Below are 12,413 nucleotides of genomic sequence, written 5' to 3' on the forward strand. Positions count from 1 at the left end.
CACATGCCACTCTAATGCCTGCATGCCTTCTGACTTCTTTCCATCCTGCCTTCATGCCCTTCTGTACTTTCCGCCCACCTGTAACCCTGTATCCGCTTCCTTGATGCGTGCACTACTTCCACTGCCCTCATGCTTCTGCATCTCCTTACTGGAAGATCTTCCCCTTATATTTGCTCTAGTTACTTGGAAACAAGGGCTACTTCATCCAGTGCTTGTTTACTTAGTTTCCATCATCTGTGTTCTTCCTCGTTCTATTAGCTACCGGTACAGTGCCAAACCTTGCCTCAGTATGCCCTTCTGCACATGACCTTCCCCACTTGAAGGTACGTTTTGCTTTTCCACCCACTTTCTTGGTGCCCCTCCCCAATTTTATCTTTTATTAACCGCTCATATACTGGGCATGTATCATTCTCTTCCACTCACTAGTAACTCCCTGTTTGGCCTCCTCTTTATATTCTGCATCCACTGCCCTATCTGGTTCTGTATTTCTTCTTTCCTGCAGATTTTGCTAACTGGCTTTCGCTTCTATTTATTCCTTGGTAGGATTCCTGCCACTTTCCTCCTTTTAAGCCCACTTGATGGGACCCGTCCCTAACCCTTCTCTTTGTCCGCCACACTTTGTTACGCAAACATACAGCTCATTTTACTCCTCTCTCTCTTCTTTTGAGAACTGCCTTACCACACAGTTCTCTTCCTGACTTACCTGTTTTATAAGTATAAGCAATTTTCATTATCCTTGGCTTAAAGTATTCTGAGTAACAATTTTTGTTAGTAAATGCTTACGTTGCTCTATTTTAAATTTGAAAAAGCCCTTCACATCTCCCTTTAAAAAAAAATCCAACCTATTTTCTCAACCATCACAAAAATATTATTACAAGAACTTTCAAGTATCTCTTATAGTATAAACCATTTTAAAGGACAACTACATAATTACTTAACATATAATTCATTCCTTAGTGTACGTGTTTGTGTGCAGTATACAGTGCTCCCATGCTAAAATAAAAGACCGTCCTTAAGTGCATTCTCCTTTTACGCTGCGAGGAATAATGAAAGGCTTTCAAGATAAATAACAAAGTCATGTACATTTTTTAAGTGAAATATATAAAAAAGAAACTTTTTGGAACATGTACTTACCGACTGGCGAATTGCTTGAGTTGTTCCACGCATTTTGTAGGGAAAGTGATGGAGACAACGCACAACACATTGAAAAACTTTGAGCATAGGAAGCAAGCCTATTAGCAGAAGAGCTTCAACCCCAGCAAACACATACTAGTCTGAACACCCTTGTGTGCAAAAAATAATGCTGACTTACTGTGGTTTTGCAAGCACATGGGGAGGGATATAGAGGTAAAAACTTCATGGTAACAAGTACTTTGATAATGTGTGTAGTTATCTGGTAGATGACACCTGCGTCCCTCATTCTGGTCTATGTGGTATTTGCCATTTTGAACCCTGCACATCCCAAACCCAGCCTAAGTCATACTTCCCCTCTAACCAGCATTTTCTCTCCCTTTCTCTTTCTTCTCGTTTTACACACATCTTTTCAGTTGCTTCTCCCGCTTTCAGCCAGTCCTTACACAATTCCTTAACTTCTCAGCAAATTTAACATCACTCCCAGGTGAGTCTTCCATAATTTCTTTTGAGTATCTGCCCTACCAGATCTTAAGCATTCACTGTGAGTGCCCACCACTCCTCAACCCATAAGCATTCATTTGTTCGACAGAACAAGTACTCAGTCCACACCTCCTAAAAAGTCAGTGGGGATGTTTTTAAGGTTTCCACCAATGGCTTATCAGGGTTTTTCTTAGTCCATCTCCTCCTAACCTTTCCTAGGAAGCAATCACTGAGTCATAAATAAGCGGAGACTTCAGGAGCCAGCGCACCCAGCTCCTGCTGTCTTCAGGCCCTGGAGCCTCTCCCATTCCAGACCCAGTTCTAAGATGGGACGGCTGCTCTGTTTCTTTCATTCACACCTGTTGTGTCTTGCTGCCGTGCCCTTTCTTCAGGTGCTCTCTTAATTCCTACTGTGCCTCTGCGCTCACGTGCCATCCTCTTTTCCTTTGTATTCATTCGGTCATGACCTTTGGCGCACATAGGCAACAACAGCCATTTCTCCCATCAGTAGGACTTTGCAAATAAGTGTTCCATCTGCAGGCAGCCTGAACATTGCTCTTCTGATCTTTTCTCCATTTTCCCTTTCTCCTGCTGCTGCAAACACCCTACGTTTCCTTCCTCATTCCTCCGCCTTTCAGCTGGATCATTCCAGGGAACCTAACCGCCTCCTCTACAGTTTTGATACTCAGCACAGGCTGAATTCTTGGATCTTCCTTATTTCCTACACTCTGTATGGAGTCTGTTTGCACCTTCCATGCAGCCTGCACTGCCCGAAGCTCCCCACTGTGGCCCATTTTATGTCCATCCCGTTTAATCTCTCTCTAGCTTCTCGTTCTATTGACAATACCGATGGCTTCCCATCTTTTTCCAGCAAAGCCTTCTGGTAGCAACACATCATATTCCAGTTCTTATGTAAGCCACATCCCAACCTCTTTCCTGCTAATCTGATCATCTGAATTAATATGCGACTCTACACTGAACTTCCAATTCTGACTCTCTCTGCGCACTCCCCGTGCTGGCCTTTCCTGCCCTTCCCTGTTTGCCATTCCGCAAGACCTCCTGCTCTGCACCGAGCCTAGATGTCACGCTCCCTCTTCTCAGATTCCCGCCTCAGTTCTTCTCTACTTCTTCCTTCTCTCCCTCTTTAAATACATGTCTCAGTAGTTTCTCACACTTTCAGCCAGTTCTGACGTGATACCTTAATTTCTGGGCAAATTTTAACATCCATACTTCAACGACTTCTTAATTTCCTATGATTATTTGCTCCGTCATAGCTTATTAACATCTGTCACATTTTCAGCTTCCATCTCTGATCATAGTGAGGGAGCCGTTATTTTTCTCTTGAGGTATTCTCCCTTAAAGATCCCCCCCTGCTGCTTACCGAATACAGACCATGCTCTCACCGGACCCCTCCCGCTGCGCTCTCCCATTGGACAAACAGGTCGCCATCGATGGCTTTGCATCAAGATTCATCCTGAGCTTGCCCCCTAACTATTCATATCCGGTCTTTCTGTGAAAATTATTCCATCCCTCCCACATCCACACACCTACCACCCCACTCCTTTATATCCTAAGTTGTCTTTGTGGTTTTTTAAGAGAAAGAAAACATTACACATATAATTAAGATTTCCTCTGTACCACTTCAGAATCACTTTCCTCTCCCTCACTATGTAATCTGATGCTTCTGTATTTATCATTGTAATAGATATTTGTCTCCTTCAATACCATGTAATGCTGTCCTTGAGGATTTTAAATACATGTATGTGTGTATAGACACACACACACACACACACACACACACACACATATATATATATATATATATATATATATACACACCACACACATATTCTTTAAAAAATTTCTCCCATCAAGACTTCAAGAGTTAATCTGCTTCCTGACTTCTGTCCATATGCAGGCCTTTAACTTATTATGTACACCATTCACTGCAGCCTTTAATATTTTAACCAATTAGACCTCTTCTAAGACCTGACAGATTTCTCCATTCTGGGTTTCTTTAATCCACATCGTATTTGCCATCTTGTCACTCTGACTACTGAGAAACTGCTCAAATTCATGAATGTGCCCATTACTTAACTCCTTTCTTCTTTTGTATTTTGTTATGCTCTGCATATCTTAACTACCCCTCCAGCTGTCACATCACTGATACTGACGACACGACACCTCACATCACGTGTACCACCGCCCTGCAGTGTACCCTAACAATGGGTACGCACCTAAGCTTTATGTCCCTTATGATTTCTAACCACTCAAGAAATACACATAATCTTGTCTACAAACCATTCACCCACACTCCCTGACTGGTCAGTCCCGATGTATTCTCAGATTGCTAGCAACATCTTTTTAGAATTCCTCTTAATCAAAGTCCCTTAAACCTGGTCTGCATTTTTGCCACTCCATTTACTAAGTCTTCTCTAACTCATACAATGGTCCTTTTCTCCGCTCACAAACCCTCTCCCGCTTCTTATTCCATCCCAACCCTGGTCTAAGCATGTGCCTCGCCCATCAGCCTTCAAGAACTGGCTGCTTCTCAAACCCTCCCTTCACATCTGCAGCAGTCTTCGCTTTGCTCTTCCAGTCCTCTCCTCCTTGTACTGTATTTCACCCCAGAGAAACATGCTGCCCGAGCTTCTGGGTCCCTCCTTCCAGCTACCGCCTACTTCCATCTCCTTCTTCCAGATTTCCACTGGCTCTTCAGGACACACATGTTGGGTGCTCACTGCTCAACCCACTGCCATCTCCCTGGTGTCCTACATTCACCACCGCATCCGCTCTCCCTCTCAGTTCAGCATAAACATCCGCAGTATTCCTGCTTCTGGTTTGCCTTTTATGTCCATGCCTCTCAGCCTATTTGACCTTTGATACTGAGCAAACATGCTACCTCCAGGATCTTTCCAGCAAAGCATCCTGGAGAGCAAACCTCGAACTCCAAGTCCAACTCCATCACCTTCTTACCTCACTCTCTCTCCTTGTTAATACACAAATCTGACAAATGTCCAACTCCCATTTCCTCAAGTTCCCATTTGGCCCTCTCTAATGCCCTTCCGTATTTATTTTTCTACCTGTACATTTTGCAGCCTTGCATAACCCACACATCCCCTCTCCTTATTGTTCCCAGCCTCCGTCTCTTGCTCTTTGTTCATGCAAGTCTCCTCGGTTGCTTCTCTCACTTTCTGCAAATCCGCATCTCCTTAATTCCCGAGCATGTCTTTAACATCCTGTTAAAGTACATTCTTTCCAGTATCCCCTGTGCATCTTAACCTTTCAGAGTGGGGAGTGATGACCTTTGGAGGTTCCCTCCCCTCGGGTCCCCACTCCCTCACTCAAAACCAAGTGTCTGTTTTTTAGACAAGCCCTTCCCTGAGAGAGCAACTAACCAGTCTCCTTCCTTTTCCATCATGACCTTTGGCCCGCGTGTGGTGCCATATACTTCCAGTTAGCATCAGGGACCATTTCCACGTCAGTATTCAGTGGTTTATCTTCTCATCTGATGGCAGTTTTAACTGTGTTTTACTCCTTTTTCTTGATTTTTGCCTCATAAAAACCACCTTCTATTCAGCATCCTTCTTCCGTGCAGAGACTACGAACGCACTTACCGTTCCCACAGATTCAGACTCCCTTCTGGATAAACCAACACCTCTGATTCAGCCCTCACTGTTCAGACTGTGGCCTGGACCGCAGGTCCGTCCGCTGTGGCCGCTCTCCCCTCCCCTTCCGCAGGGCCTCCTGAACAGCTCCCCTTCCTCACCTGTATGTAGCCATACCCCCCGCCTTTCTTTCTTCAGTGGTCATGACTGGGTTAACGTAAAACCACTCTACAGAGTCCCTACCCTGACATCCCCGTGTCCCTCACTCCAGCCCTCTTCGGCGACCTTCCCCTTGGCCCGGTTACTCTCCTGCAAGCTCCCTGCCCTAGCATGAGTCACGGGGCCCCTTGCCCTATTCTAACCTCCCTTCCCTCCGTATCCCCTGTCCTTTCGTACAGTCTCCCCAGTTGCCTATCTGTCAGCGGGTGCTCACATGACAGGCTGCTAGCAAGACTCATCAGAATGGCTCATCTGCCTTCCTCTAGAGCAGTGGTTCTCAAACTGCAGCTCGTTAAGACAGACTCAGTGGCTCAGGCGGGGCTGAAGCACACGTGTGAGGAAGCACTGCTCTAAACACTCCCCTCAGCCGAGTCCCTTCATTAAAAATTTCCCACTGAGGCATCAAGACCGAGTCTACTTCCGACTTCCATTATTTTGCAGGCCTTTCTTTCTCTCTCAGTACACGCATGAGTCCCTGAGGTGTGGCCTTATGCCCAACATATTAGGCCAGTGAGGCCCTTCCTTGTTGCCGGTGGGGTCCCCATTCTGGGGGACTGCGTGGTGCACATGGTTTTTCTTAGTACCACGCCGGCTCCTGAGAGTTGCTCTCTCCACACTGCTCGTCTTGACCTTAACCCCTCTTCCCCGCCCTCACCCCGCACCTCTGGCCCAAGTGTGGGGCCTTCTCTTTCCAGTCAATACCCGACATTCTTCAGGTGACCTTTTAATCTGGGGGCAACTGTAATGTCACTCTCCCATTCCTGTCTCCTATTACCTGTCCTGCCCTAAAGAAATAAGCTGCCTTCTCTTGAGTACCACCCCCCGCCCCTCAGGCATGGCCTCCTCCTCAACAGCTCTCCACCAGGTTTTCTCCCCACTAGTAAAACATCTCCGCTTGACAGTAAATTCTAGGGTGACTTCAGTGTGGCGCTCACGTGACAGTTATCTGTATGCCTTCGGTTGCTTGCCCTGACATGTCTTTATTCCACACAGTAGAATTTCATCTACCACCTGTACAGAGAAGTAACAGAGTTCTACTCAAGTTGGGTTCCCACCATGACCTCCGGACACTCGTCGCCCAATACTTGTCCTCCCTGCTGCAGACACACTATTCACACAGCAATCCGGGGTCCACGTGCTGTCCTCGCTTTGTACCAGGGGCATCTCCATCCTTGTCCTTCCAGTCCCCCTCACTAGAACAGCCAGTCCCCTTCAGGCCCTACATACTGCTTTCAGTTTGGCTTTAAGACCCAACATTTAACAAACCAGACAGACCTCTTACAAGATCTTACGGGATTTCCCACTCTGGGGAACTTTATTCTTCCCCTTCTCTGTCCCTGCCACCCCCCCTGCTCCCCACTGCTCCTCCCACAGCCCTCCCTTGGTGCAGTCTCCACGGCTCTCCTTTCTCATGTGATCGTCATCTTTGCCCCAGGCACGGCACCATAGCCTTCCTCCCCAAACCGGCTGATCTTCAGGCGCCCCCACCTCTTCCTCAAGCTCTCCCACTCTTTGCCCGGGTTGACCCCAAATGAGCATCTCCATTACCTACAGAGCTGCTTGTCTGGTCGGCTCCCTTCTTGGTATCATCTCTCATGGGTTTGGCTGTTGCCTTGTTCCTCTTCCTTGTTCTGTCCCTGCTCTGCCACGTGCACTTGGCCCCTCCATTCAACCCCAGCTTTCACAGGACTCCTGCCCCTCACCGTGGCTGACATCCATCCACCCTAGGCTCTTTAACCTTTCACTCTGTTGGTCACACTGTGGCTTCAAGGGAGAGTCCCACATGGCACTCCTTCGTGACACCACTTCTTATCAGCCACTTCCTCTCCACACACTCTCTCCTTTGGTTGTAATCTAGCTTTGCTCACAGCTCTCTGCCTACTGTCAGCTCGGCGGCCTCCCAGCGCCCTCGTCCTGATCTTTTGTGTCCTTCCCTCCTCGCACGTTCTAGTTCACTCCACACCTTAAGTGCCCTCCCTTCTTGGCTTCTGGCCTCCAGCTTCTCGCTCTTCTCCTCCATGCTATTTTCATACCAGTCAGCCCAGGAACTGTCACTTTTAATCAAGCCTTACATGGCAGGTAGCTTCAAAGAGCAACCAACTTTAATGGCACTTCACAAATTAAGGTGGGACACCTCACCCAACCCTCCTTTACTTGTCCCCTCTTGACAGAAGGCATGGGTGCCAGACATTTCTCTTCAGATGTGCTCCCTCATCCTCTTCAGCCGTTCCCCACGGCACAGTAAGCTCTTCTCCGGACAGACCACCTCCGTGCACACTACTAAGTCAAGACCGGGATCTCTAAAGACACCAGCGATAGCTTTTCATTAACTTCCCTATCACCCAAGTCCTTCAACTCCCAATTTCCCTCCAAATGGGGGCCCCAAGAGCTGGTCCACTCCTGCCTCTGACTGAAGTCCTTGCTCCTCACACTTTTTAATACTTCTACACAAAACACCCAAAACGTAACCAGTGAGCTGTTTAAAGCTCTCACAGGATGCCCCATCCTAGACCTTCTTCATCCCTCCCCTGCTCTGCCTTGTGGGTCTTCCACTACTGTGTTTCCTTTTCTCTGCTCCCAGTTTCTCCATACTGCGTCACGACTTAGACTTACGGCCCAGGAATGATGTCCCATCCTGGCAGCCGTTACGTCATTCCTTAGTGACTCCTTCCCATCTGAGAGCAACTTAATGCTGCTTTTTCTGTACCTTTCCTCCTTTTCCCCTACATTTGTCCTAGAGAAAACCTTCTTTCAGCAGCCCTCCAGCCACGTGCAGAGCATTCCTGGGGATTCAGCCCTCTTTCCTGGTGGGTATTTGCTCCTCGGGTTTGGCACTCACTCCTCGAGTGGCGTCAGTCTTCCCACACGCTGTGTACGGCAGCCGTTCCTGTTCGGTGCAGTCCGGACCTGCACGGACTGCTGTAGTTGGCGTTTTACATCTAGCCCTTCTACCCCTTTCTAATTTCGGCCCCACTGGCCATAGCCTTTAAATTATTTCAACAAAGTTTTCTGGAATGTTCTCATAGCCGCATGTCTTATTTAATCAGTCTCCCCTCTGGTGGCTGAGACCTGGCAACTCCCTGCTGCGTGTCCTGTGCCCGGCCTGACCCCCACGTCTCTCTCCTGGCTTCGTTTCCAGCGTCTGTCTTTTCTCTAATTTGTGTTCTTTCACACAGGTCTGCTCAGTAGCTACCTCTCATTTCAGTCAGTTCTCTTAAGACAAGCCTCTTCTGAGAGGAATTTTAATGTAGCTCTCCAGGGCATTCTGCCCTTACTCCCTCTGGTTATTTGCCTGGCTTCATTCATGAAGTTCTCATCTTTGTTATGGCAATGGATTCGATATTGTTCTCTTGCCATGAAAGGGCCTCCTCACCCCCTCGCTCATCACCCAGTGTTAGCCATCCTTTCTGGCAACCTCAATAGATTGGTACCAGTGGTTTTGCTGGAGTTCACCTTAGATGCCCTGTAACCTCTCCTTCTATCAGCCAAACCATTTACTTAAAAATTTGTCATAAACATTTCGAAACATTCTAATACTAGTTCTTTGGCTATCTTAATCTGTTTCTGTATCACTTACCTACACATTAAGTGTCTTAGGTCCTTACTTATACCTAAAATTCAACCAGTTTGCCCCAGGTTATGGTCTACCCCTGTTCCCAGTTGTCTCCTATTCCTCTTGCCCATTTGGCTGTAGCCTCCCTGCTTACTCAGAACCAAATGGGATTCACATACTCTTGCATTACCCAACGTCTATCCTGCTCCTCATTCTTACTTGATTATGACCTTTGTCCCTGCCATAATCCCGTATCTCCTCTCTTTGTCTGAATACTTCAACTGACCCATTTTAGGTCTGTTAACTTCCACTTCTTTCTTCCTTCTTCCCTTTCTTTCCTGCAGAAAACCCTACACTAATTTAACCACGATCATTCTTTGACCAACCCCTCCTGTTGCACTGAAGTAAGATTCTCTAGTCTTAACAGGTACACTCTGTCCTACATGGCACAACCCACTACTGTCATCCGTTCTCAAGGTATTCTGTTAAATTCGTTTGCTCTCCAAACTCATAACCTGTTTTGTATAGGATTCCCACGGGTGGCTTTAGTGATTTCTAATATTCCAGTCTCTTGACTGCCTCCGCAAACCAGAGCCTGTTAGAAAATACCTGGTCTCTTTCATTTGAAATACAAGGTATTCAAATTTGTTCCTAAACAAATTCGCTTCAGCACGCTATGCCTTAGCATCTCTTCTCATTTCCACTTACCCCATGGCCCTTCTGGTGGCTTTCCTTTTTTGTGTGTACCTTCCACTGCTTGCCTGCCCAATCTCTTTTGCATCCTTTGAGATCCTGTTAAGCTGTTACATTCTTTCAAGTATTTTGATTTCCCCCGGCTGTTAATCCTGTACCCCCCCCACCGCCCTCTATTCCAACTTACAGAATCTATGGCGTGGAGTTGTAGTGTCACAAGTACAGGCAGATAGCTGCCCCCCACACACACACACACCTATTTAACTCCTAGACAGTCTGCTGAGACAGAAGTCATGTCTCAGTCATCTTTTTACCCAAAGATCTGACACATTAGATCTAATGTGTACATGTCTGATGTCAGCATGTACTGACATTTACCACATACGTGACTGGAAGGAGGGAGGGAGGGAGGAGGGAGCTTAAACTTGAGACTGAGCAGATGGAAGTCCCACTACCCAGCATGTCATATATGGTCTTTACATCAGAATCTGTTCTTTTCCTGTCCTTCCTATCCCCCAGATAACTCTCTTACCCCCCAGTGTCTAGTATGTTTTGTACCTGACCCTAAATGCCTTTTCTAAAACATCCAGACTTAATAAATGCCTGCCTTCCATCCGTTCAGAAAATCTCTTCATGAAGACTTCCCTTTCCAAAAATGTATCCCCCGATTTCCATTTCTTTCTTATTCTACCATTCATCCCCAAACAATAAGGCTCACTTGTTTTTCCATTCTAAGACACTGACTCTACCAATGCCAGAATCTCACTTCAATCTGCTTACTGCAGGTTGAAAGCTGACATAAAGCACATTCACTCTGGTGGCCTGGCCTGTGGACCCACTGTCAGTCCACAATCTAAAGATAAAATATTGATACTGAGATTCTTGAAGTACTTCGTGTTAATTTAATGACCTGTGTGGTTTTTTTTTTTTTTCCTTTGTCAGCTCCTAAAAGTAATGGTTCTTCTATTTTTCAACATGTAGACTCTTGACAAGCATGGCAAAAAGCCCCCAAAGGTCTCTCCTGGGCTGCTTGCTTTATGCAAATATGGAAGCAGTGTTGCCCATGTTGTCTTTTCTGTGCTGTTCTAACCCATGGTGGGGGATGGGTTTTAGAGTCATTTTGCGCAGCTGCGCCCGCCATGGGCAGCCGGGACTCTGCGCTCTCGAGGGAGGCTTTGTGCCTGCACTGGCCCTGACCCAGGCTCGCCTGCTGTTTCTCGCCCAGTTACAGCCACCTTTAGCTGCACCATGAAGTTCACGGTCCGGGACTGCGACCCTGACACCGGGGTTCCGGCCGAGGAGGGCTATGATGATGAGTATGTGGTGAGTCTGCCCCCCGCCAACCCCAACACTGCCTCTGACACCCTTGCTCCACCGAGTGACTGCTGCCTGCAGGAAACATGCTGGCGACATGGGACATGCACGGAGGGGGCTTTAGTTTCCCACCAACCACAGCTGAGGAGGACCTGGACAGAGCCTCCTCTCTAAGAGGAGTGTGTCATGCCAAAGAGAACTGGGATGTACCACTTAATGACTGAGTGAAACAGAACTCACGCTTTGATGTCTTTATAATGGGGATAATTAAGAGATGAAACAATTACATGATTTTCATGGAGATCAATGAGTTTTATTTCAAGTATTGCGTTTTTTTTCTGTTTTTGTTTAGCAGCATTTAGTTTACTTCTAACGTAGCTACATCACAGACTGAGAAGCCTTCACAGAATATAGGGAAAAGTTTAATAGGGATCAGGCTATTAGTGAAGGTGATGTTCAGAAGACCAGCGTGGCCTTGAACGCGAAGGTTAGGTGTGGCAGCAAGACCACTTTATACCCCAGGGTTACGCATGTTGATCTGAATATAGCTCTTGCCAGATGTCCTATTTTCTGCTTTCCTTTGCTAAGTCCTACATCGTTAGATTTATCTAGACCACAGAACTTAAACTACTTGGGTGGTCAAGTTTTTCCTAGTCTCCTGCAAAGGAGAGAATACCAAATGATAAAACCATTCTGATCAGTCCCTTCTGTCCTCATGGTGTCCTGAAGGACTTTCCTTTACTGAGCCCTGCTTGTTACCCACTAGCTGGAAGATCTTGAAGTGACTGTGTCTGACCACATTCAGAAAGTACTGAAGCCTAATTTTGCTGCTGCCTGGGAAGAGGTGGGAGACACCTTTGAGAAGGAGGAGACCTTTGCCCTCAGTTCTACCAAAACTCTCGAAGGTGAGAACAGTTTTGCCATCTGTGTATTGCAGGATGAAACCTAATGGACGTATTTATTATTCCAGAGTTGTCTCTTTTCTTTACATATTTCATAAACCATTTTGCTGTCTTCATCATCTAACTGAGTCAGCTGGGTTCTAGTCTGGTGGCTTCCCTCCTCAGCACCTGCTGGGACAGAGGCAGACCCCTAGGCTGAACTTTCCTGATACTGTTGAATCTGTCCCCTCAACACAGAAGCTGTCAACAACATCATCACATTTCTGGGCATGCAGCCCTGTGAGAGGTCGGACAAAGTACCTGAGAACAAGAATTCCCATTCCCTCTATCTGGCAGGTAAGAAACTTCCATCAGATTCCCCCTTTGTATGGTTGCAAAATAGGAACGGGTGTGCACAGGCATCACAGGGGTTGTAATTTACAGCCCTGTCAGTGTGAATAGTTTGTTATAGCTGCTCAGTTATTCACAGGCTATCCTTAGGCTGTTCTTTGAAGAGGTAAGTTTGACCTG

The 12,413-nt window shown here is 46.8% G+C and overlaps 1 protein-coding gene across 3 annotated transcripts in view; it reads left to right on the forward strand.

Moving 5' to 3' along the window:
* Window positions 1–12,413, forward strand: part of COPG2 (COPI coat complex subunit gamma 2) — a 116,076-nt gene that overhangs the window by 102,779 nt on the left and 884 nt on the right. For all 3 annotated transcript variants that reach the window (XM_032305225.1, XM_032305226.1, XM_032305227.1), the window contains 3 exons: window positions 10,913–11,010; window positions 11,768–11,906; window positions 12,141–12,239. In XM_032305225.1, coding sequence (XP_032161116.1) covers window positions 10,913–11,010; window positions 11,768–11,906; window positions 12,141–12,239 — 336 coding nt within the window. The remainder of the gene's footprint in view (window positions 1–10,912; window positions 11,011–11,767; window positions 11,907–12,140; window positions 12,240–12,413) is intronic.

The sequence above is a fragment of the Mustela erminea genome, chromosome 11, assembly GCF_009829155.1.
Source record: "Mustela erminea isolate mMusErm1 chromosome 11, mMusErm1.Pri, whole genome shotgun sequence".
NCBI classification, from domain to species: Eukaryota; Metazoa; Chordata; class Mammalia; order Carnivora; family Mustelidae; genus Mustela; species Mustela erminea.